The sequence below is a fragment of the Chiloscyllium punctatum genome, chromosome 8, assembly GCF_047496795.1.
Source record: "Chiloscyllium punctatum isolate Juve2018m chromosome 8, sChiPun1.3, whole genome shotgun sequence".
In the NCBI taxonomy this organism is placed as follows: domain Eukaryota; kingdom Metazoa; phylum Chordata; class Chondrichthyes; order Orectolobiformes; family Hemiscylliidae; genus Chiloscyllium; species Chiloscyllium punctatum.
The window spans coordinates 124772341-124795542 of record NC_092746.1 but is presented as its reverse complement, the minus strand read 5'-3'; the positions used below and the strand labels follow the sequence as shown (position 1 = coordinate 124795542).

The window sequence follows — 23202 nt, the reverse complement described above, 5'->3', positions numbered from 1 at the left end:
ATCACAAACTTGATTGAGTTTTTTCAGGATTTGACTAAGAAAATAGGTGAGGCTAGAGAGGTAGATGTTCTGTACATGGACTTTAGTAAGGCCTTTGACAAGATTCCACGTGGTAGACTGATTAGTAAAGTTAGATCACATGGGATCCACTGAGCTAGCAAATTGGATACAAAATTGGGTGGACGGGAGAAGACCGTGATGTTGGAGGGTTATTATTTGGAGTCAAGGCCTGTGAATAGTTGTGTTCTGCAGGAATCCATGCTGGGTTCACTGCTGTTGGTCATTTGTATAAATGACTTGGAGAGAATATACAAAGCATATTTAGTAATTTTGCAGATGACACCAATATCGGTGTTATACTGGACAATGAAGGAGGTTATCTCAGAGTACAACGGGATCTTGATCAACCAATGGGCCAAGGAGTGGCAGATGAAGTTTAGTTTAGATAAAAGCAAGGTTTTTTGTTTTGGTGAGGTGTAGGACTCGTACAGTTAATGGTAAGACCCAGGGGAATGTCATCGAATAGAGACACCAAGGGATTCAGGTACATATTTTCTTCAAAGTGGCATCACAGTTAGACAGAGTGGTGAAGAAGGCATCTGGCACACTTACCTTCATTGGTCAGAGCATTGAGTATAGGAGTCTGGACGTCATGAAGTGGCTGTACAGGACATTGATGAGGCCACTTTTGGAGTACTGTGTACAGTTCTGGTCACCTTGCTATAGGAAGAATGTTATTAAATTGGAAAGTGTGCAAAAAAGATTTACAGGGATGTTAGCAGGACTAGAAGGTTTGACTTATAAGGAGAGACGGGAACTTTTTTTCTGTGGAGTGTCGGAAGTTGAGGTTTATAAAATCATGAGGGGCACAGCTAACATACATAGCAAAGGTCTTTTCCCTAGGGTAAGGGAATTAAAAGCTCGACAGAGTCATTTTAAGATGAGAGGGAAAAAATTTAAAAGGGACCCAAGGGACAGTTTTTTTTCACACAGAGGGTGGTGAGTATATAGAATGAACGGTCAGAAAAATTAGTAGATGCATGTATAGTTACAACATTTTAAAGATATTTAGACAGGGACATGAAAAGGAAAGGTTTATGGGCCAAATGCAGGCAAATGGGATAGTTTAGTTTGGGAAACCTGGTCAGTATGGACATGCTGGACTACAGTGTCTGTTTTGGTACTGTATGACTCCATGAGAGCATTTCATATTCTGTCTCCCCAAAACCAATGCACTGTCTACAAGGCACAAGTCAGGTATGTGATGAAATGCTCACCATTTGCTTGGCTGAGTACAGCTATACCAACATTCAAGACACTTGATATCATTCAAGCCAAAGCAACCCACTTGATTGGCATCACCTCCAACACATAGTTGCAGTAATGCGTAACATCTGTAAGATGCATTGCAGAAATTCACCCAAGCTAAACAGCAACTTCATAACCCAGGACCAATTCCATCTAGAAAGACTAGGGCAGTAAATATATAGAACACCACCAACTCAAAGTCCTTCTTCAAGTCACGCCATTTCTTGAGTTTTGCTCGGTCAAAATCCTGGAACTCTCTCCCTAATGGCATTGTGGGTCTACCTAATCAAATGGATGACTGCTCATTACCTTCTCAAGGACAGTTAAGCATGGGTAACAACCACTGGCTCTTCTAGCAATACCTACATCCCATGAATAAATAAAAATAGACCCCAGTACAGAGCTGATCAAATACAGCATTGTTGGTGGTGTCATCTTCAGGATGGGAAATTAAGTTAGGCAGGAGAGGGAATTTCAAGGCCCAGATTGACAAAGTTGAAGAATGTAAATCTCTTGTGAAGTTTAATGAAATTTGGTCACTAACATTTGGAGGAAGTTACTAAGAAATTTGTGGATTTATCCTGACCACGTTTGCTATGTGATGTCTATTGTATGGGATGTTTGATGATTGTATATTACCCATGTGTACCACAAGCTAGTTTTCACTCTTAGACAGCAGATGCACTATCAGGAGAAAACTGAAGTGATAAGGATGCAGAAAATACTCTGAAGAGATCTTCAGCATCTATCAGCAAGAGTGGCTCAGCACCTCGGCTACTAACCAAGCTGTTCAAGTCATAAAGAATATTGCTGCTAAACTGGTTTAGTCACAGCTGGTGAAGAAACTATCAAGAGAGAAAAACATACCTGATCATATCTTCAGTAGACTATCCACCACAGCTGCACCTGTTGCGGCAGTATCAAAGTGCGACCACCTCACAATCCTTGTGAAGACAAAGTTCCATCTTCACGTTGAGAATGCCCATAATTGTGTTGGGTGGCACTTCCACTGTGGGATAGACTTTGAACAGATCGAGCAATTCAAGACTGGCATGCATGAGCCACTTTGGTGCATCAGCAGCAGGAGAATTATACTCCAACATAATCTGAAACCTCTAGGCCTAGTACATCCCTCACTCTACCATTACCATTAAGCTAGGGGCTCAATGAAAAGTGCAGGAGGGCATGACAGGAGCAGCACCAGGCATTCCAAACAATGAGGAGTTAATCTGGTGAAGCTACAAATCAGCACTACCTGTGAGCCAAACAGAATAAACAGCAAGTGATAGGCAAGGCTCAGAGAATTCTCAACCAATGGATCAGTTTGAAGCTGTCATAGTTACGAATGATAGTGGACAATTAAACTACTCTTAGGAGGAGAGCTCTGCAAATATCTCCATCTTCAATGCACATCACTACAAAACATGACACTCGAGCAGTCCTCAACAACCTTCTGACAGAATGCCGTGTGGATGATTAATCTCCAAATTTGTCAGGCATGATTTCCCCTTCATGAGGTCATGCTGACTCTGCTTAAATGATATTATAAATTTCAAAATGTTCAATTCCAGAATCAACCTAGTGAACCTCATCTGCACCCCCTCCAGTGCCAGTGCATCCTTTCTCAAGTAAGATAACTAAAACTATACACAGTACTCCAGATGTGGCCTCACCAGCACCCTGTACAACAGCAGTTTTCCAGTCCTCTACAAATGTAATGGTGGGTGTCTTTCTGGCTGGAGGTCTGTGACTAGTGGTGTTCTGCAGGGGTCCATACTAGAACTTCTGCTGTTTTGTGATGTACATTATATATTTGGATGAAAATGCAGATAGGTGGGTTAGTAAGCTGCGGGTGATGGAGTTTGACAACCTTCTACACTATTTCAAAGGATACAGCGAGATATAGATCAATTGCAGATATGGATGTAGAAATGGCAAATGGAGTTTAATATGGGAAAATATGAGGTACTGCACTTCAGATCAAATGTTAAGGAAAAGTATACAGTTAATGGTAGGAGCCTGAACAGCATTCATGTACAGAGGGATCTTAGGGTTCAAGTCCATAGCTCCTTGAAAGTGGCCAAATAGGTAGATAGGGTGGTAAAGAAGGTGTTTAGCATGCTTGCCTTTATTGGTCAGGGAATTGAGTACAAAAGTCAGATGTCATGTTGCAGCTTTCTGAGACTTTGGTTAGGTCACAATTAGAGTATTACATTCAATTCTGGTCCCTACTTTATAGGAAGGACATGGAGACTTTGGAGAGGGTGCAGAAGAAGAGATTTATCAGGATGCTGCCTGGATTGGAGGGTATGAGCTATATTGAGAGGATAGAATAACTTGGGTTGTTTTCTCTAGAGCGGAGAAAGCTGAGGGGAGACTTGATCGAAGTCTATAAAATTATGAGATGCATAGATAGGGCTGATGGTCAGAATCTTTTGCCCAGAGTTGAAATATCTAATATTAGAGGGTATGCATTTGAGGTGAGAGGGGCATGTTTTTACACAGAGGATGGTAGGAGTCTGGAACACACTGCCGGGGTGCTGATGGAGACATGTGATGGAGGAGGTTAAATGACTTTTAGATATGCAAGGAATGGAGGGATATTTCCAAGGGCAGGCAGAAGGGACTAGTTTAATTTGATGTCATGTCGGCACAGCATCATGGACTGAAAGGCCTGTTCCTATGCTGTACCGTTCTATGAATTTTCCAAAATCTAACGATTCCTGAAAGATTACTACCAGTACATCTACTGTCTCTGTATCCAATTCCTTTAACATCATAAGATGCACCCTATCAGAGGCAAGGATCTTATCCTTTAGCCCCCATTAGTTTCCCTAATACTTTTTCCTCTATGTTCCCTATTTTCTCTCCTCCCTTTATCCTTGAATAGTTAGTAACTTTGGGATGCTATTAGTGTTAGTTTTCGTAGTAGAACACTATTTATTTAACTCATTTTCTATTTCCTGGTTCTCCATTATTATTTCCCAGCCTCATTCTTTGTTCACTTTGGCTTCTCTCTTCCTTTTCATGTGTTGTAAGAAGTTCTTGATATGACTTGTAGTTTTAACCTCAACATTTATTTTCTCCATTCTTTTGGTTGTCTTTTCTTCATTTTTAAAACCTTCCCAATTTTCTGTATTAAGAGGTGAAAGATTAGTGGCATGTTTTTCATTCAATCCAATGATGTCCTTTGCTGGTTCACTTATGCCTTCCTGGAATCCTCCCTCATCACCAGAAGATGCCTTTGATCTGAACACATGGACTTTTTTTTAAAAGTCTGCCATTGTTCCTCAACTGCCATTGATGCAAATTTCCTTCCCCAGTCCACTCCAGCCAGCCCTGCCCTCTTACTTTATTCACCTCAACTTCTCATACCAATCACTCACTATCCTGACTTGGAAATATACTGCAGTTTCTTCAGTGACATTAGGTAAAACTTCTTGAATGTTTTTCCAGCAGCATGGTTGATGTACCTATACCAGATTGACTATAGAGATTCATGGTTCAAGAAGGCAGCTGAACACCAAAGGCAACTCAAAATGAGTGATAAATGTTGGCCTGGAAAGCAAAGCCCATATCCTGTGAATGAAAAAAAACTTCCACCCAACAAGTCAACAACTTTATCCACAACCTGAGCCAAAAATCTTCTCAAGAATGCCCTCCCAACAATTTGGCAACACATTGTGGATTACAGCAGTTCAAGGCAGCAGCTCACCAATTTCTCCAGGGCAGTTACAGATGGGCAATAAATGGCAAACCTGCCAATAATGCCAACATCCACACATGAATAAAAAGCTCAATCCCTATTGTTTACTTTGTTACAAATAGCTGTACATCGAAACAGAAGACTGAACAGTAGGGGCATTATTTAGACAAGGTGCAAATACACATTTCTAGATAATAAAGATAGGTAAAGCACATTGTGTGGTGGACAGAGGAAGATTCATGCAGATGTAGCTAAGCTGAGTAGACAAAAATATGGCAGATGGATTCTGGAAAATGTCAAGTTCACTTCGGCAGGAAATCCAAAAAAATAGAGAATAACTGCAAAATTCTAAAGTTCAGAATGATCTAGGTGTTCTAGTTCATGAGTCACAAATTTTATATGCAGTACAACAAATGTATGGAAGGCTAATTAAATGCATATATTGCAAAAAGAAATGACAGAAAAAGGATGCTACACAATTATACAAGGCATTGGTGAGATCACATCATGAATACTTTCTCTGAGTGTTTTTTAAAAATTAGTTTGGGGGATGTGGGCATTGCTGGCTAGCCAGCATTTATTGCCTGTCGCTGGTTGCCCTTGAGACGGTGGGGGTGAGCTGCCTTCGTACACTGCTGCAGTCCACCTGCTTTGGGTTGACCCACAATGCCACTAGGGAGGGAATTACAGGATTTTGACCCAGTGACAATGAAGGAACAGCAATATGTTTCCAAGTCAGGATTGTTATTGGCTCAGAGAAGAACTCGTAGGTGGTGGTGTTCCCATGTATTTGGTGCCCTTGTCCTTGTGGATGGAAGTGGTTGAGAGTTTGGAAGGTGGTGTTTGAAGATTTTTGGTGAATTTCTACAGTGCATCTGTAGATAGTATATACTGCTGCCACTGAGCTTCAATGGTGAAGCGAGGGGATACATGTGGATGTAGTGCCAGTCAAGCAGGCTGCTTTATTCTGGATGGTATCAAGTTTTTTTTTAAAAGTGTTGTTGGAGCACCCCTCCAACCGTAACAAGGACAGAACGCCCCTGGTGCTCACCTTCCACCCTACAAACCTTCGCATAAACCAAATCATCCACCGACATTTCCGCCACCTCCAAAAAGACCCCACCACCAGGGATATATTTCCCTCCCCACCTCTTTCCGCCTTCCGCAAAGACCATTTCCTCCGTGACTACCTGGTCAGGTCCACACCCCCCTACGACCCACCCTCCCAGTCTGGCACTTTCCCCTGCCACCGCAGGAACTGTAAAACCTGTTCCCACACCTCCTCCCTCACCTCTATCCAAGGCCCTAAAGGAGCCTTCCACATCCATCAAAGTTTTACCTGCACATCCACTAATATCATTTATTATATCCGTTGCTCCCAATGCGGTCTCCTCTACATTGGGGAGACTGGGCACCTCCGAGCAGAGCGCTTTAGGGAACATCTCCGGGACACCCACACCAATCAACCACACCGCCCCGTGGCCCAACATTTCAACTCCCCCTCCCACTCTGCCGAGAACATGGAGGTCCTGAGCCTCCTTCACCGCCGCTCCCTCACCACCAGACGCCTGGAGGAAGAACGCCTCATCTTCCGCCTCGGAACACTTCAACCCCAGGGCGTCAATGTGGATTCAACAGTTTCCTCATTTCCCCTTCCCCCACCTCATCCTAGTTTCAAACTTCCAGTTCAGCACTGTCCCCTTGACTTGTCCGACCTGCCTAGCTCCTTTTCCACCTATCCATTCCACCCTCCCCTCCCTGACCTATCACCTTCATCTCCTCCCCCCCTCACCCATTATACTCTATGCTACTCTCTCCCCACCCCCACCCTCCTCTAGTTTATCTCTCCACGCTTCAGGCTCACTGCCTTTATTCCTGATGAAGGGCTTTTGCCCGAAACGTTGATTCCGCTGCTCGTTGGATGCTGCCTGAACTGCTGTGCTCTTCCAGCACCACTAATCCAGAATTTGGTTTCCAGCATCTGCAGTTATTGTTTTTACCTTGGGGCAGCCCCCGTCCAGGCAAATAGGTATTTCATCACACTTGTGCCTTGGATAGGTTTTAGGAAGTCAGGTGGTCAGTTACTCCCCACAGTATTCCTCCCTTCTAACCTGCTTTATTGTCATTGTGTTTATGTGGAAAGTCTAGCTTCTGGTCAGTGATAACCCCCAGGCTGTTGATCGTGGGGGTATTCAGTGATGGTAACACCATTTAATATCAAACGGTGGTACGACTGTCTCTTATTGGTGGTCATTGTCTGGCATTTGTGGCACAAATGTTACTTGCCACTTGCCTGGATATTGTTTAAATCTTGTTGCATTTGAACATGATATCGGAGGAGTCTCTGAATGGTGCTTAACATTACACAATCATGTTCAAATATCATCACGTCTCACCTTACGATGGAGGGAAGGTCATTGACGGAAAAGCTAAGGAACTGCTGCAGGAATGGGCTGGAGCAGAGGTGACTGACCTCCAACAACCATGCCTATCTTCCCACGTGCCAGGTATGCCCCCAACCAGTGGAGAGTTTGCTCCCTAATACCAATCAATTCCCATTATGCTAGGACTTCTTCATACCACATACAGTGAAATACATCACTGATGAGAAGAGCTGCCCGAATTCAGGTCTTTGTGTTCGAACTAAGGCTATAATGAGGTAAGGAGCTGAGTGACCCTGGCAAACCCAACTGAGCAGAAGCTGCTTGATAGCACTGTTGGTGACACTTTCCATCACTTTACTGATGATCAAGAGTAGACTGATGGAGCAATAGTTGGCTGGGTTGGATTTTTCCTACTTTCTATTTACAGGACATACCTGGGGAATTTTCTCACCTTGTTGGTTAGGTGCATGCTGTAACTATACTGGAAAAACTTGGCTAAGGGAGTAGCAAGTTCTAAAGCACAAGTCTTCAGGACTATTACCAGAATGTTGTCAGAGCCCTTGGCCTTTGCAGCATCCATTGCCTCCAATGGTTCGGAACGAAGTACTGCAAATAGTAGAATCTGTACTGAAGGCAACAAATGCTGGAGATCTCCAATAGTTTGTGATATCACATGGAATGAATTGAATTTGCAGAAGATTGGTATTTGTAAAGCTGGGGACCACTAGAGGAAGCTGAGATGGATCATCCCCTCGACTCTTCTGACTGAAGATTCCTACAAATGCTTCAGCATTATCTTGTACATTAGGTAAGTTAATCGTTTAAAAGCTTACCTCATAGGAGCAGCAGGCTCCATTTTTGCAGCAGCAGCAAGAATGATGACGACTGGGGTGTGGTGTGGGGGGGGGGGGGAAGGAAGCTGCCAGGAAGGTAAATCCATCATTTCAAAGCTTACCTCGTGTAGAAGCAGAGTGCACGCTGAGCAGGAGCAGACATGTGACAGCTAAATAAGTGAAGTTATATATTTGGGTAATTGCTTTACCCAAAATACTATTTAGGTAGTGTCTCCCAACCGTCGTCCTCCTCTAAAACAAAAAAAAAGTCCTGTGTACTGATTTGGTAAGGTTACTACATTTTTTCTTCGTGCAGGAGGGAGGGATTCAAGTATCTGGATAATTGGCGCTCATTCTGGGGTAGGTGGGATCTCTAGGAATGGGATGATCTACATCTGAGCCAGAGGGGTACCAATATCCTGGGGGAGAAATTTGCTCTTGCTTTTTGGGAGTGTTTAAACTAATTCGGCAGAGGGATGGGAACCTGAATTGTAGTTCCAGTGTACTGGAGATTGAGAGTAGGGAGGTCATGAATAAGGTTTCAAGATCATTAGAGTGTACCAGCAGGCAGGTTCGAAGTTAAAAATCACAACACCAGGTTATAGTCCAACAGATTTAATTAGAAGCACTAGCTTTCAGAGCGCTGCTCCTTCATCAGGTGGTTGCAGAGTATAAGTTTGTAGGACGCGGAACGTAAGCAGCGCTCCAAAAGCTGGTGCTTCCAATTAAACCTGTTGGACTATAATCTTTTAGAATGGGCATGTTGGTATCTGTTCCTTCATATGTAAATCCCAGAACTTGCTTAAAATTACATTCTCAAGTGAACTTTAACAATAGGTGCCATGCTGGCCCAGTTAATGCATTGAAGGTGTGAGGCTGTCTGTACCCTAATGTTCAGAGGGATTCTAATCTTAAAAAAAACTTATTCTCCACAACCACTTGATGAAGGAGCAGCGCACCAAAAGCTAGTGCTTTCAAATGAACCCGTTGGACGATAACTTGAGATTTTAAATTTTGTACACCCCAGTCCAACAGCAGCTCTCGAAATCGTAGTATAGGTTAGATGGGCTTCAGATTGGTTTCACAGGTCAGCGCAAGAGGGCAGAAGGGCCTGTACTGTGCTGTAATGTTCTCTGTTCTATTCCCGACTGGACGTGGCAGGACTTCAATCTGTTCCATTGGTTGTGGGATCACCTGTCTAGATCTTGCTGCTTATATAGTTTGGCATGTAATTAGTCCAATGTGTAGCTTCATCAGCTTGACATATCTTTCAGGTATGCCAGGTGCACCTCCATTGAACCAGGATGGATACCCTGGTTTGGTGATGGTGGAGCAGGGGATATGGCAGGCTGAGGTCACCAATTATGGAGTACAACACTGCTGCTGTTTATAGCCTAAAGTCCCTCAGATGCCCACTCTTGGATTGTTTAAACTGTTCAGTTTCTATCCCATTTACCACAAAGTTATTGCCACACAACATGGTAGAGGCTATTCTCAATGTGATGGCAGGACTTTGCTTGCCCAAAGACTGTGCAGTGGTCACTCACTAATACTGTCACGGACAGACACAGCTGCAGTTAGCAATTGGTAAGGATGTGGTCAAGGATGTTTTTTCCTTTCGTTGGTTCCCTCACCACCTGCTGCAGACCCAGTGTAGCAGCTATGCTCTTTAGGACCTGACTAGCTCGATCAGTAATACTGCTGCCAAACCACTTTTGGGATGGACATTAAAATTCCCCACCCAGAGTACATTTCCTAGTGTTGCCACCCAGTGTTTCTTCAATATTCAACATGAAGTATTGCTTCGTCTTCCAAGGCAAGATGTTTCTGTGCCCCCATTTAATCTGAAGCCACAAGACTTCACAGGGTCTAGAGTCAAATGCTGAGGACATCCAGGACAATTCTCTCCTGACTGTATACTACTGTGCTGGGTCTGTTCTGCTAGTGGGACAGGACAAATTCAGGGATGGTGATAGCAGTGGCTGGGACATAGTCATACACTCAATCATACTTTACAATGTCAGGCTATTGCTTGATTAGGAAGGAAGACTTTGCAGGGTCGACAAGGCCATTTTTGCTATTGTCTTAGATGGCCAGGTCAATGCCAGGAGATCCATCTGGTTTCATTTGAGACTTTGTGGCAATGATATGTCAGCATAGCTTGCTGAGCCATTTCAAAAAGGAGTTGCTTTGGGTCTAGATGTGACTCCAGACCAGATTTCCTTCCCTAAAGGGTATTAGTGAACCCATAGTGGTTTCTCGGACAGTCAATAGTTTTCAGTCAGGTTCTTCATTCCAGATTTTTTTTAACAAATTCAAATTCCACCATCTGCCATGGCAGAATTTGAACCCAGATCATTAATCCAGAAACTGCTAGAGATAATATTACTAGGTCACCATCTCTTCTTGATTCAGAAGATTCATTAATTCTAAATATAAATAGTAAGTTAGTAAAAAGTTCCACTGAAGTTTAGGGGAGTGTTTGGCTGATTCAACAGCATTCTGAATGGTCTTGATAAAATGAAGATGGAAAGAAAGTCCATAAGTAAGGGACACAGTTTAAAAGTCACCTTTTTTGAGAGGAGAAATTGTCTCAGGGTTGCGCAACTTTGGGATTTTGCCCCAGACATAGAGGCAGCAAGATCATGGAATATAATTTAGGACCATGATAGATAACATTATCCTTGTTGGGCAAGGGAATCTTAAATCATGGGTATGTAGGAATGTGGAAGTTAAAAATGCAACCAATTAACCATAACCTCATTAGATGAAGAAGCAGTGTACCTTTACTCTGAATTCACATTATTATATTTTGTAGCACTGAGCAGAGGTGACTGGACTCCAATCATCTTCCTTTTTGTTAAATAACTGACATGAAGATTTTTCCCAATTCCTTTGATTTAAATTTTAGTAGGGTTCTTGATGCCACACTTTATCTAATACTACTTGAACAGCAAAATAGATCACTGGAATGCAGCACTACATTTCAATCAAGTATAGTATTTCAATATAGTATGGTTCTGTCAGGATCACTGATCCTGACCAAAGTTTTGCCAATTACACGCTGCCCTAATGACACCTATCACTTTGTTCATGGTTGAGACACAGATAAATGCTATAAATTAGCCAAACTTAAATTTTCCCTAAGTGTTGCAAACCAGACATAATTGAGCAATTTGCACATTGCTGGGTTGATGCTTGTGTTGGAAAAGCTTCATTAGGAGTAATTCTAGTTGTTCAGTATAAACTATGATGTATTCAAAAAACCCATCTTCCTCCATTTCATGAATATGTTCATAAATGTTTCAGCTTTGTCTTAACAGGAGACATTCTGGACTCCCCATCATCGATGAAATTGTATATGCAACATCCTCAATTCATTTAATGGTCACTGCTACTATTCATCACTAGATGAGGCACAAGTGTAGAACTTTAGCCAATCCTAAACAGATCCATTTAGCTATTCATTGCTTGCTACACCTTGCTTTTAGCAGACAGGTAAATCTAGTTAAACCACAGGACAACATTTTTGTGTTTGCTAGGTGCTGAAAGAGTAGTAAAGACTAAATGTAGATACAACTGCATTCATTTATTTTCCATAAGAAAACCATATGGTAACTTACTAGATAAGTTAATAACTACAAAAAACAACCAAAAAAATAAACAAGCAAAACTTATGCTTTTAAAAAGGAAGTACACAGGACTGTTTCTCGATTGCAAATGTCAAAAAAAACCCAAGACTTAAAATGGAACTTTCAACAGTTGGTTCAGCTAGTTTCCAAAAAGATGAAACGACTCCAGTGCATTAAAACTTTATTCAAATTTAATTACTGCAACGTTAATAAAGCAATACAGAACATATCTGAAGTCAAAAATGCATTTACCTGCAGACCTCTAGCAATCACATTGGTTCATCAGATCAGCATTAATTAAATTCAATGGCAAATACTGAGTTTATAAGACTGAACAGAGGAGATTTGATATTATAGCCAAGTTAATGTAAGGGGATAGATCATTACTTCTGAGGTGTAAACCTTGTATTTTCATTCTAACACATAAAAAGCTCATTATTGAACCCAAGAATCTAAACATGAAAATCTCAGAAAACATAGGAGTTCCATAGTTCATGGAGTACAAAAAACAAAATTCAGGAGTGTCAATTTTACTTCAGAAAAAAAATACTAAATCTTAACCTGTTTAAAAGTGTTATTTTAGAACAATGATAGGTTGCATTGAGCAGGTTTTAAAAGATTGTGCAAAAAGATTTGTGGTATTAAATATCAATAATCTTATAAATACCATACATTTAGGATCTGTTTAGTTCAAAACAGCATATTTGAAAATTAAACTTCAGAAAATTAAAAGTCAGCTAAAACTAGTACAATAGTTAGTCTTGTTTTTACAAAATCTTTTCAACATGTGAAAGAAAGAAAATAGCTCTGATGTAAATAATCGCTTCACTCAATATACCGAAAATACTGAAAAATCTGATTAGTAACCAAATGTGAATTAAAATCAACCATTAAATACAATGAGTCGGAGACAAATGAAAATTCATCTGTTGCCAGAATTGCTTTATACATCTAAAATGTATTCTATAGTTTAGCAAAGACATTGTGAAATTAGATCACCAGAATGATTAGGTTCCAGACTGGAGATGAACATACAAATTATATTTTAAGATTCCCTAATTTTATGAATTCCATGTTTTCCTGTAACAATGTTTTATGCTCACAATAAAGATAACCATCAAAGGTAATCTGTGCACAAACAGAACATGCTCTTATTTTGATAAGAATCAGGAGTATACACACACACGGGAAATATGAAACAAGATATTGGCCAAGAGCAGCTCCTCAATCTACTTTAATGTGATTCTTATCCTAATCTTGGAAGGACAATTTTTGCCATTGTTGTGCCATATTTTCCTTCATTTCACCCATGCAAAAGAATTGAGATTGCCTTCTTGGTGCCACAATTGATATTATCACAAGCTCACTAAGTACTTGGCTAAGATTTCACAAAAAACTCAGATCAGAAGAGATGAGGGACACAAGAAGTTGGAGGAGTTGAGGACTTGAGTGACATGCTAATTCATTACATCTCAAAATAAAATTCTCAATAAATAGGTTGATACAAAATGATATTAACAATACCACAAACAGGAGAGAACTGTTTGATTTCCAGATGTTAAACAGTTCAAATCTTCATTGTTTTATTTGGCCTCACTACACAGACTACCAGGCGGTTTAACATGACAAAAGGCCTAATTCCACAGGAAAGGATCAAGGACAAGCAGCATCACAATCATATCAACTCGAGCAGGACTGTATATCCATAGAAGTTTATAAATTTGATTAAATTATGATACTGAAATTTCAAGAGATGGGAAAATGAACAGAAAAATCAGAATATTAATCTGTATTTGGTCAATCTCTTGGCATTAGCCTGCCCTAGTTAGATAAAGGAGCATGTGGCATGACACACAGTAATTTTATTTCCTCATCTGTTCATGTAATCTTCAAAGTTTGAGATGAAAAACTAAGTTGATAAAGAGAGATATAGAAGGTAGAGGAAGCGGTTTGTATAGAGCTTAAGCATTAGTAAGCTAAATTGCCTGTTTTATACCCAAAAAAGTACAAGTTGTCCATAAATTTGAATAACCAATGTCAGCATCATATGCTGTCAGATAAAATTAAACAGGTTACTGACAGAGGAGATCCCTAATGACATCAGATTCTCAAACATTGCAACTTTTGCCATAGTGAAATCAGTTTCAAAATATTATAATGCTTATTTACAATATTTTCCAACAGTTTCAATAAAGGATTTCAGGGCACTGGTTTTGTTAGCAACAAGAAAAATCCAAGATTATAGTGCAAACTAATTCTAAAATGGTTGCCTGATAATATTAATAAGCCTTCAGGTCAGCAGGAAATACATTGATGGAACAGAGTGGGCAATTTAAGTCTTCAATTTACCTTCAAATGGACGAGGCATTCAATGAAGTTTAACTTAGCTTGCTGTCATTTTTGAAAGCAAGTATCGTTTTAAAACAAAAATATGTTTGCTTGAAGAAAGGATCTTTATTTTGTTGTATTAAGATTAAATACCTCAAAAGCAGAATGTGAATTATTCTCGCAGCTCTCAAAATGAAAAAAGTGTAGCCTTGTTCTTAAAAATGTAAACGGTTCACAGAACGAAATATCCAAAATTCAACCTGTTCAAATACTACAGCAGACTTTGCCAATCATTACAGCAAAAATTAGTTTTTACTCATGCATTTTTTTTTCTACAAGTTTGGGTTCACAGTCAAAAAATATCTTCATTATTTAAATAGTCTTCTCTCTCATTTAACAAAGCAATCTATTTCCCTAAATATGAATTGTTTAGACGAGCTGCCTTAACACTTAAGCAAATCAAATCCTTGATTACCTCATGCACATTTACAGAATTTTTCTACCTACATACATGCAAATCTGAATCATCTGGTTCAGTAGAATAGTTCCTAATACATGGTCCCATGATTGATCACACCAATGCTGTTAGCGAATACAGAAATGTATATTACAGTTAATCCTACATGATAATTTCACTGGAGGAATTAGATGCGTCACAAAACATTGAATAAATGAATCTTAATGAAGAGTTCCCTTTTCATTCTATCAGCCCCAACTATAATTAGCAAATTCTTATTTGGTAGCTTCGGATGGTCAAATTAGTTTATAAGTGAGAAAAAGGGCAGGTATCTAACAAAAGTATTTTAAATCTAACAAATGCCAGTTTCTAAAAGATTGTCTGATGAGCTAAAGACTGAAAAACATTTAGAAATTTAAAAAGGTGTTTGTGAAATGCTTTCCAAAAGTGCTAGCTCTTTAATCTGATGCGACTAATAAATAGTACAACCATAGAAAAGCTTCATACTAATTTCTTCATACATGCAGGTATCATAAATCCACAGTTAAAAATGTAATGCAATCCCTCAGTTACAGTGCCATCAAGCAGCTCCAGGGTATTTTTCAACAATACTGATTCTCCTGAGCATATTCAAGGCAGCTAGCCAAACAGCCCATTTCATTTATTAATCAAAACAAATATAAACTACAGAGAATTCATTTGTCGAACTCTAGTTTGCAGTTTTAAAAGCAAACTCATAGCTCTCAACAGTAGTTTTTTTTGGAAAAGTCCAATTCTCTAATGTTCAATAATTTAAATATTGACTTCATTCAAGGATAAAGCCTGACTTCCAGCATTTTTATTAAGCTAGTTCTTCAAGAACCCAAACTAACTACTAGATTTGGAAAATATAGATAAGTAATTCAAATTAACCATGCCACCTTCTCATCAATCCAACATCCTCCAATATTACAACCTATTTATTTGATATATAGGTATGATCTGTATAGGTCAGCAAGATTGGTGCATTAAAAGCTATACTTTTCTGACTTAAATCAGGTTATAGTATAATTCACAATGTAATAGGTTTCACATTTAGTAGGTTAAGTTAATTTCACTGATTTGCAAACTGTGCATACATTGTTCTAATTAACTTAAGATTAAATAAATCCAGATTAAATATTTTACACACTTGGTTTAAATTCCAAAGCCAAATACTTCAGTTCATTATTATCTTAATAAAGTGTACAAGTGGTATTTTGCAGGACAGTGCCAATCTCACTCCTCTGCAAAAGAAGCTCCAATTATTTTTAAATAAACGATGTGATTAATCTTTAAGAAAGGTGAATTCTAAACTCACTGGAAAATAGGAGCAAAAAAGGAATACCATTATCTACATGAACCTGCTGCAAGCAGCAACTGAGACTGAGTGCACTGATGGCCACAGTGAAGCTGTTACATTCACATTTGCCCATCCATGCAAACATGCTTATTCACATGAGTGGCATTACCAGTCAAAAAATGAATATTCCTTAACCTAGGCTACACAAAAGAAAAGATGGCTTCAGGTTAGTTCTTCACCGCACTAGGATCAAATTTCCTCCTCGTCTGCTGACACCTCACTCTCTGGTACTCCCAATGATGGTCATGAGGAACATAAAGATATTGATAATATCGGTATAAAGGTTGAGTGCTGCAAAAACATATTCTTCCGGACTGATAACCAGCTGTTTGTTCCCCAGGATCATCTGTGTATCAATGGCCAAAAACTGCAGAAGAAGAATTAAGAGCACAGTTAGACCGGACAGCTCGTCTCCTGTTAATGTTTCCTCTATTTTGTAATATCAGCCAATGCAAGTCTCTGGTGAACTAGTCTGGGGTATTTATTGAACTTGTAAACACTTTAGCTGACAATGGTGATTATTTAAAATTGAATTTATGATCACCAAAACCATTTTTATTTTATTCTGCTAAACTTTGCTGCACTCTGCACAGTTGGAGACACCAGTGATTATTGTTGGCTATCTTCAAGTGTCTTGTGAATTTCTCTCCAACGTGTACAAAGACAGAAAAATCAGCAAGTGTGGAAAAAAGGGAAAAAGCTCTCAATAGCTTTCACTAAATTTCAGACACATCAGGATTAGTAAAATTGAACAATATGAACAGGAAGCAAGGTGTTGGAAAACAAGGAAAATCACTGAAATGTTTTAACAGGAAGTTGCAATACTCGATTGGGTATATTACAGTGGAAGCTAATATTCAGAATAAAAACTTCAACAGCAAAGGTAACAGCAAAGAAATTACTCAAAGGCAGAAATCACAAGAACATATTTGTTCAGTGCATCCAGAAAGAAACAGCATAAATGACGGTAGTTTAAAAAAAATGTAAAGGGTATTATATAAAAACTTCAAATCTCATGTTTGAGAACCCAATTAGCAAGTGAGACTTTAAAAGTAACATTTTAGTAACAGACCTAGTCCTTGTTTTACTTAAGGCACTGAAATTTTGAATTAACGCTTACCCACATAAGCATTTAAAATCTAGTATGGCTGCTCCAGTTTTTCAATTCTCCCAGCTTCACAAGGAAATAGCAAATGGGCGCCATCTTTCTGATGCTCATGTTTTTATTATGTCATAGTGAACAACAGCAACATACTGCAGATCTATAAATATTGCCTTGTTCTACAGTTAACTGAGAAACCATAGGAGGCTGTAATCACAATTAGTTATAGGAAATATACTGTGGAATTGTTAATCCACAAAAATGTTGTTACAAGGTAACTGGAGTGAAGTGTTAATGTCAGATAAAAGGTTCAATCCATCAATTAAAACCAAAAAAAAAAAAGTCATGTCAACTTGTTAATTTTCCCAGTGGAACAATGTTTTAGAACATAGAACAATACAGCACAGAACAGGCCCTTCGGCCCACGATGTTGGGCCGAACTTCTAACCTAGATTAAGCACCCATCCATGTACCTATCCAAATGCCTCTTAAAGGTCGCCAATGATTCTGACTCTACCACTCCCACGGGCAGCGCATTCCATGCCCCCACCACTCTCTGGGTAAAGAACCCACCCCTGACATCTCCCCTATACCTTCCACCCTTCACCTTAAATTTATGTCCCCTTGTAACACTCTGTTGTACCCGGGGAAAAAGTTTCTGACTGTCTACTCTATCTATTCCTCTGATCATCTTATAAACCTCTATCAAGTCACCCCTCATCCTTTGCCGTTCCAAAGAGAAAAGGCCGAGAACTCTCAACCTATCCTCGTACGACCTACTCTCCATTCCAGGCAACATCCTGGTAAATCTTCTCTGCACCCTCTCGAAAGCTTCCACATCTTTCCTAAAGTGAGGCGACCAGAACTGCACACAGTACTCCAACTGTGGTCTAACCAAAGTCCTGTACAGCTGCAACATCACCTCACGACTCTTGAATTCAATCCCTCTGCTAATGAACGATAATACTCCATAGGCCTTCTTACAAACTCTATCCACCTGAGTAGCAACCTTCAAAGATCTATGTACATAGACCCCAAGATCCCTCTGTTCCTCCACCTGATTAAGAACCCTACCATTAACCCTGTATTCCGTATTCTTATTTGTTCTTCCAAAATGGACAACCTCACACTTGGCAGGGTTGAACTCCATCTGCCACTCCTCAGCCCAGCTCTGCATCATAACGAAGTCCCTCTGCATCCGACAACAGCCCTCCTTACTGTCCACAACTCCACCTATCTTCGTATCATCTGCAAATTTACTGACCCACCCTTCGACTCCCTCATCTAAGTCATTAATAAAAATTACAAACAGCAGAGGACCCAGAACTGAAACCTGCGGAACTCCACTTGTAACTGGGCTCCAGGCTGAATATTTACCATCTACCACCACTCTCTGCCTTCAACTGGTTAGCCAGTTTTCTATCCAATTGGCCAAATTTCCCTCTATCCCATGCCTCCTGACTTTCCGCATAAGCCTACCATGGGGAACCTTATCAAATGCCTTACTAAAATCCATGTACACTACATCCACTGCTCTACCCTCATCCACATGCTTGGTCACCTCCTCGAAGAATTCAATAAGACTTGTAAGGCAAGACCTACCCTTCACAAATCCATGCTGGCTGTCCCTAATCAAGCAGTGTCTTTCCAGACACTCGTAAATCCTATCCCTCAGTACCCTTCCCATTACTTTGCCTACCACAGAAGAAAGACTAACTGGCCTGTAATTCCCAGGGTTATCCCTATTCCCTTTTTTGAACAGGGGCACAACATTCGCTACTCTCCAGTCCCCTGGTACCACCCCCGTTGCCAGTGAAGACGAGAAGATCAATGCCAACGGTACTGCAATTTCCTCTCTTGCTTCCCACATAATCCTAGGATATATCCCGTCAGGCCCGGGGGACTTGTCTATCCTCAAGTTGTTCAAAATGTCCAACACATCTTCCTTCCTAACAGGTATCTCTTCTAGCTTATCAGTCCGTTTCACACTCTCCTCTTCAACAATACGGTCCCTCTCGTTCGTAAATACTGAAGAGAAGTACTTGTTCAAGACCTCTCCTATCTCTTCCGACTCAATACACAGTCTCCCACTACTGTCCTTGATCGGACCTACCCTCGTTCTCGTCATTCTCAGGTTTCTCACATACGCATAAAATGCCTTGGGGTTATCCTTGATCCTATCCGCCAAGGATTTTTCATGCCCTCTCTTTGCTCTCCTAATCCCTTTCTTCAGGTCCCTTCTGGCTATCCTGTATCCTTCCACTGCTCTGTCTGAACCCTGTTTCCTCAACCTTATGTAAGCCTCCTTCTTCCTCTTTACTAGACATTCAACCTCCCTCGTCAACCAAGGTTCCCTCACATGACCATTTCTTTCCTGCCTGATAGGTACATACATATCAAGGACACGTCGTATCTGCTCCTTGAAAAAGTTCCACATTTCCACCACATCCTTCCCTGACAGCCTATGCTCCCAACTTATGCTCCTCAAATCCTGTCTTACAGCATCGTAATTTCCCTTCCCCCAATTGTAAAATCTTCCTTGTTGTGCGCACCTATCTCTCTCCATAACCAAGGTGAAAGTCACAGAATTGTGGTCACCATCACCAAAATGTTTACCCACTAACAAGCCCACCACTTGTCCCGGTTCATTACCGAGTACCAAATCCAATATGGCCTCCCCTCTGGTTGGACAATCTACATACTGAGTTAGAAAAGCTTCCTGGACACACTGCACAAACACCGCCCCATCCAATCTACTTGATCTGAAGAGCTTCCAATCAATATTTGGGAAGTTGAAGTCGCCCATGACTACGACCCTGTGGCTTCTGCACCTTTCCAAAATCTGTTTCCCAATCTGTTTCTCCACATCTCTGCTGCTATTGGGGGGCCTATAATAAACACCCAAGGTGACTGCACCTTTCCTATTTCTGACTTCAGCCCATACTACCTCCAGAGGCAGATCCCCCTCAAACTTCCTTTCTGCAGCCGTTATACCATTTCTAATTAGCAATGCCACCCCCCCTCCTTTTTTCCCCACCCTCCCTAATCTTACTGAAATGCCTTTTCTAGGCATTTTGTTGATGTAATCATGTAGGCTGTATTACTGGATCTTAAAATATAAGATAGCTCCCTAGATGAGTGTGCATGCCCCAGAAGACAACTAACACCAACAATCAAGTTGGAATATATCTTGGTGCATTCACTTTGGAACATAAATGGGTCTATACAAGAAAAGACATGTTACATACCAAACAGTGTAACCAAAGGAAACAGTACAGAGATTAACTGCCTCAATTTCCCAGAAAAAGTGAGCTCAAGGTGACTTCAGGGATTAAACCCTGACAAATCAGACCCGATGAATTTTTTTTTAAAAAAAGGGAGTGCACAACTTATGAGAGCACATATACTAGAAGCACAATCAGCAAGAATGCATGCACACCAGGGGGACGGGGCACAGGCAGAGCACACAGAGGCAGAGTAAGAGACTATAATGAATCACTGCGAAAGTAATGGTTTAAAAAAATACATGCTGTTGAAGTTTTAAATCATGCAATCATCAGGAGAGCTGTTAAATTCAACAAGTCCATGTTGGTTATATGAAAAGGAAAATTTGTTTGAAAAGCAAGTGCTTTTTATTTATCAGGGTAAACAATATAAAAGATATTCAGGAAGATGCCAGACAAATACTCAAGACACTGTTTCACTGTGTTGGTCTGTGATATTAGCATGTGTAAAGGATTAGTGAAATGGACAGGAAGCCACTGGTTAAGTCTTTTTCTATTTTCCACACTGTTGGTGATCTAATCTAATCTATTCATTCACAAGATGGAGGGAGTCACTGGCCAAGCCAGCAATTATTGCCCAAAGGATAGTTAAGAGTCAACCCCCAACACTGTATGGGTCTAAAGTCACATGTAGGCCAGACCAAGTAAGCAAAGCAGTTTTATTTTCCCTGAAGACATTAATGAATCAGATAGGTTTTTCCAACAATTCACAATGGATTCATGATTATTAGCATCTTATTATTGTATCACCTGTGTCCTCCTCACAGCTTGCATTTCCACTTCGCTCTGCATGGTCAGCAAACTTAGAGTATACATTATTCTCGTTTTTGTCAGTTATTGATGCAGAACAAATAGCTGAGGTACGAAGACAGATTTCTACAGCACACCATTAATCACAGCCTGCCAACTTGAAAATATCCCACTTAGGCAGATGTAGGGGTATTATCACTGGATTGTTAATCCAGAGACATGGGTAATATTTCTGCAGACTAGTTTGAATCCCACAATGGCAGATGGTGGAATTTCAATTCAATTTTTTAAAAAAACCAGCTGCCATCTGAACAATTAGGGATGGGAAATAAATGCCAGTTCAAACAGCAATGTCCCCATCCCATAAATCAGCTCAAGAACTAAAGAAGCCAAGTGAGTGACAAGGCATCACATGAGGAAGAGCAAGTTTATTTACTTCAGTCCCGATTATAGAAAGAATGATTTTAAAAACATTGATGTGCAGATAGACTTAAGTGTACCATTCAAGGGAACAGTTATCATGCAGTTACAGCAAGCAATTAGGATGACAAATGTCACACTGGCCTTTATTGCAAGGAGATTAGCAGTACAAGTATTCTTTATTTGTACTGGACTTTGAAAACATTTGGAATGTTTTTGTTTCCATCTTAGAGAATTATTTACACAAGTCAGTGCAGACAGATTAACTAGATGGACCCCTTGGATGAAAACGTTGTCTGATGAGGACAATTGGGTTTCTTCTCAGAAATATGAGGAATCATCTCACTGAAACATTCAACATTATTAAAAACAGGTTTAGCAGAGTATACGTGGATGTTATTCCCTCTAGTTGGGGATTGTAAAGCAACCAGAGTTTCAGGATAGAGGTGACGATCATTTAGCACTGAGACAAGGAGATATTTCTTCAAAGAGGTGACCTTCATTGAAAGGAGATACATAATTCTTAGGGGGGCCTAACAAGGTAAATGTTGGGAGAATGCTTCTCTTCTTGGGAAAGTCTACAAGAGGGCATAAACTCAGAATAAAGTGGCACTGATTTTAGACTGAGATAACGAATTTGAGGACTGAGTGTGTTGAGGAACACAGCTGTGGGGACAAAGTCCTTGTGTACATTTAAGACAGAGATAGATTTTTTTTTTCACCTAGCTGGTTAAAGAGGGTTTTGGTGAAAGGCAGGAAAGCAGATGTGAAGAATATTGGATCAGCCACAACCATATTGAATGGCACAGCTGGCTTGAGGGGGCTGAATAGCTTACACATGTTCCTTTTTCTTCAGTCATGCGAGTCTTAAAGGGATCAAGAGTGCACCATCATTCAACATACAGACCACAACAGATAGATACTTGATCACTTGAGATAAAGGGAAATATTAAACAAGCATGTGCAGATAAAATCAAAGATCATATTAGATAGCTGATCAGTCTTTACAGGTTACATGATCATCCTCTGCTATTTCTCATGTTAAATGATGCCAATTTGGTCAGTCTGCAAACATGGCTTGTCACATGAAGAACCTTACTATATTGTGGTCTCAAATGACCTTTACATGAAAAGTAATTTTTTAAAAGATTCTTTTGTAGTAAATTTGTTCATGTTTTAACTACTAAAATGCATTGCTGTGGAATCTGCATGAAGTGTTCCACTTAAGGTCTAGAACCTATGATAAATCTAAGTGGATCTATTAAATATAGTTTAATGTCAAACATTGAAATGAAAAAAGGTATATAATACTTATTACATTTTTTCCATGCTGCATTGACACCAAACATCATACTCAAACAAATGCATCTCATTTAGAAAAATCTGCAATAACCACTAAATCTAATGAGGGACTATGGAACTAGGAAAAGTTTCTTTTTATTCCTTTTTGCAAGAATGTTGGTTGTGATAGCATTCTTGTCTTCAAGTTAAAAGGTTGTTCATTCAAATTACACTTCGGAGGCACATGCAAATCTAAACCAACAAACTGCAAAAAGTCTGCACACAATGATTGATCAGAATTAATCACTGTAGCTTTAGGGTACAGGACCTTGAGTG

The 23202-nt window shown here is 40.0% G+C and overlaps 1 protein-coding gene across 1 annotated transcript in view; it reads right to left on the bottom strand.

The window, feature by feature from the left end:
* Positions 1-12027: 12027 nt before the first annotated feature.
* Positions 12028-23202, bottom strand: part of grinaa (glutamate receptor, ionotropic, N-methyl D-aspartate-associated protein 1a (glutamate binding)) — an 89783-nt gene continuing 78608 nt past the window's right edge. The window contains exon 7 of the mRNA XM_072576424.1: positions 12028-16396. Within this exon, the coding sequence (XP_072432525.1) occupies positions 16247-16396 (150 nt within the window). The 3' untranslated portion in view covers positions 12028-16246. The remainder of the gene's footprint in view (positions 16397-23202) is intronic.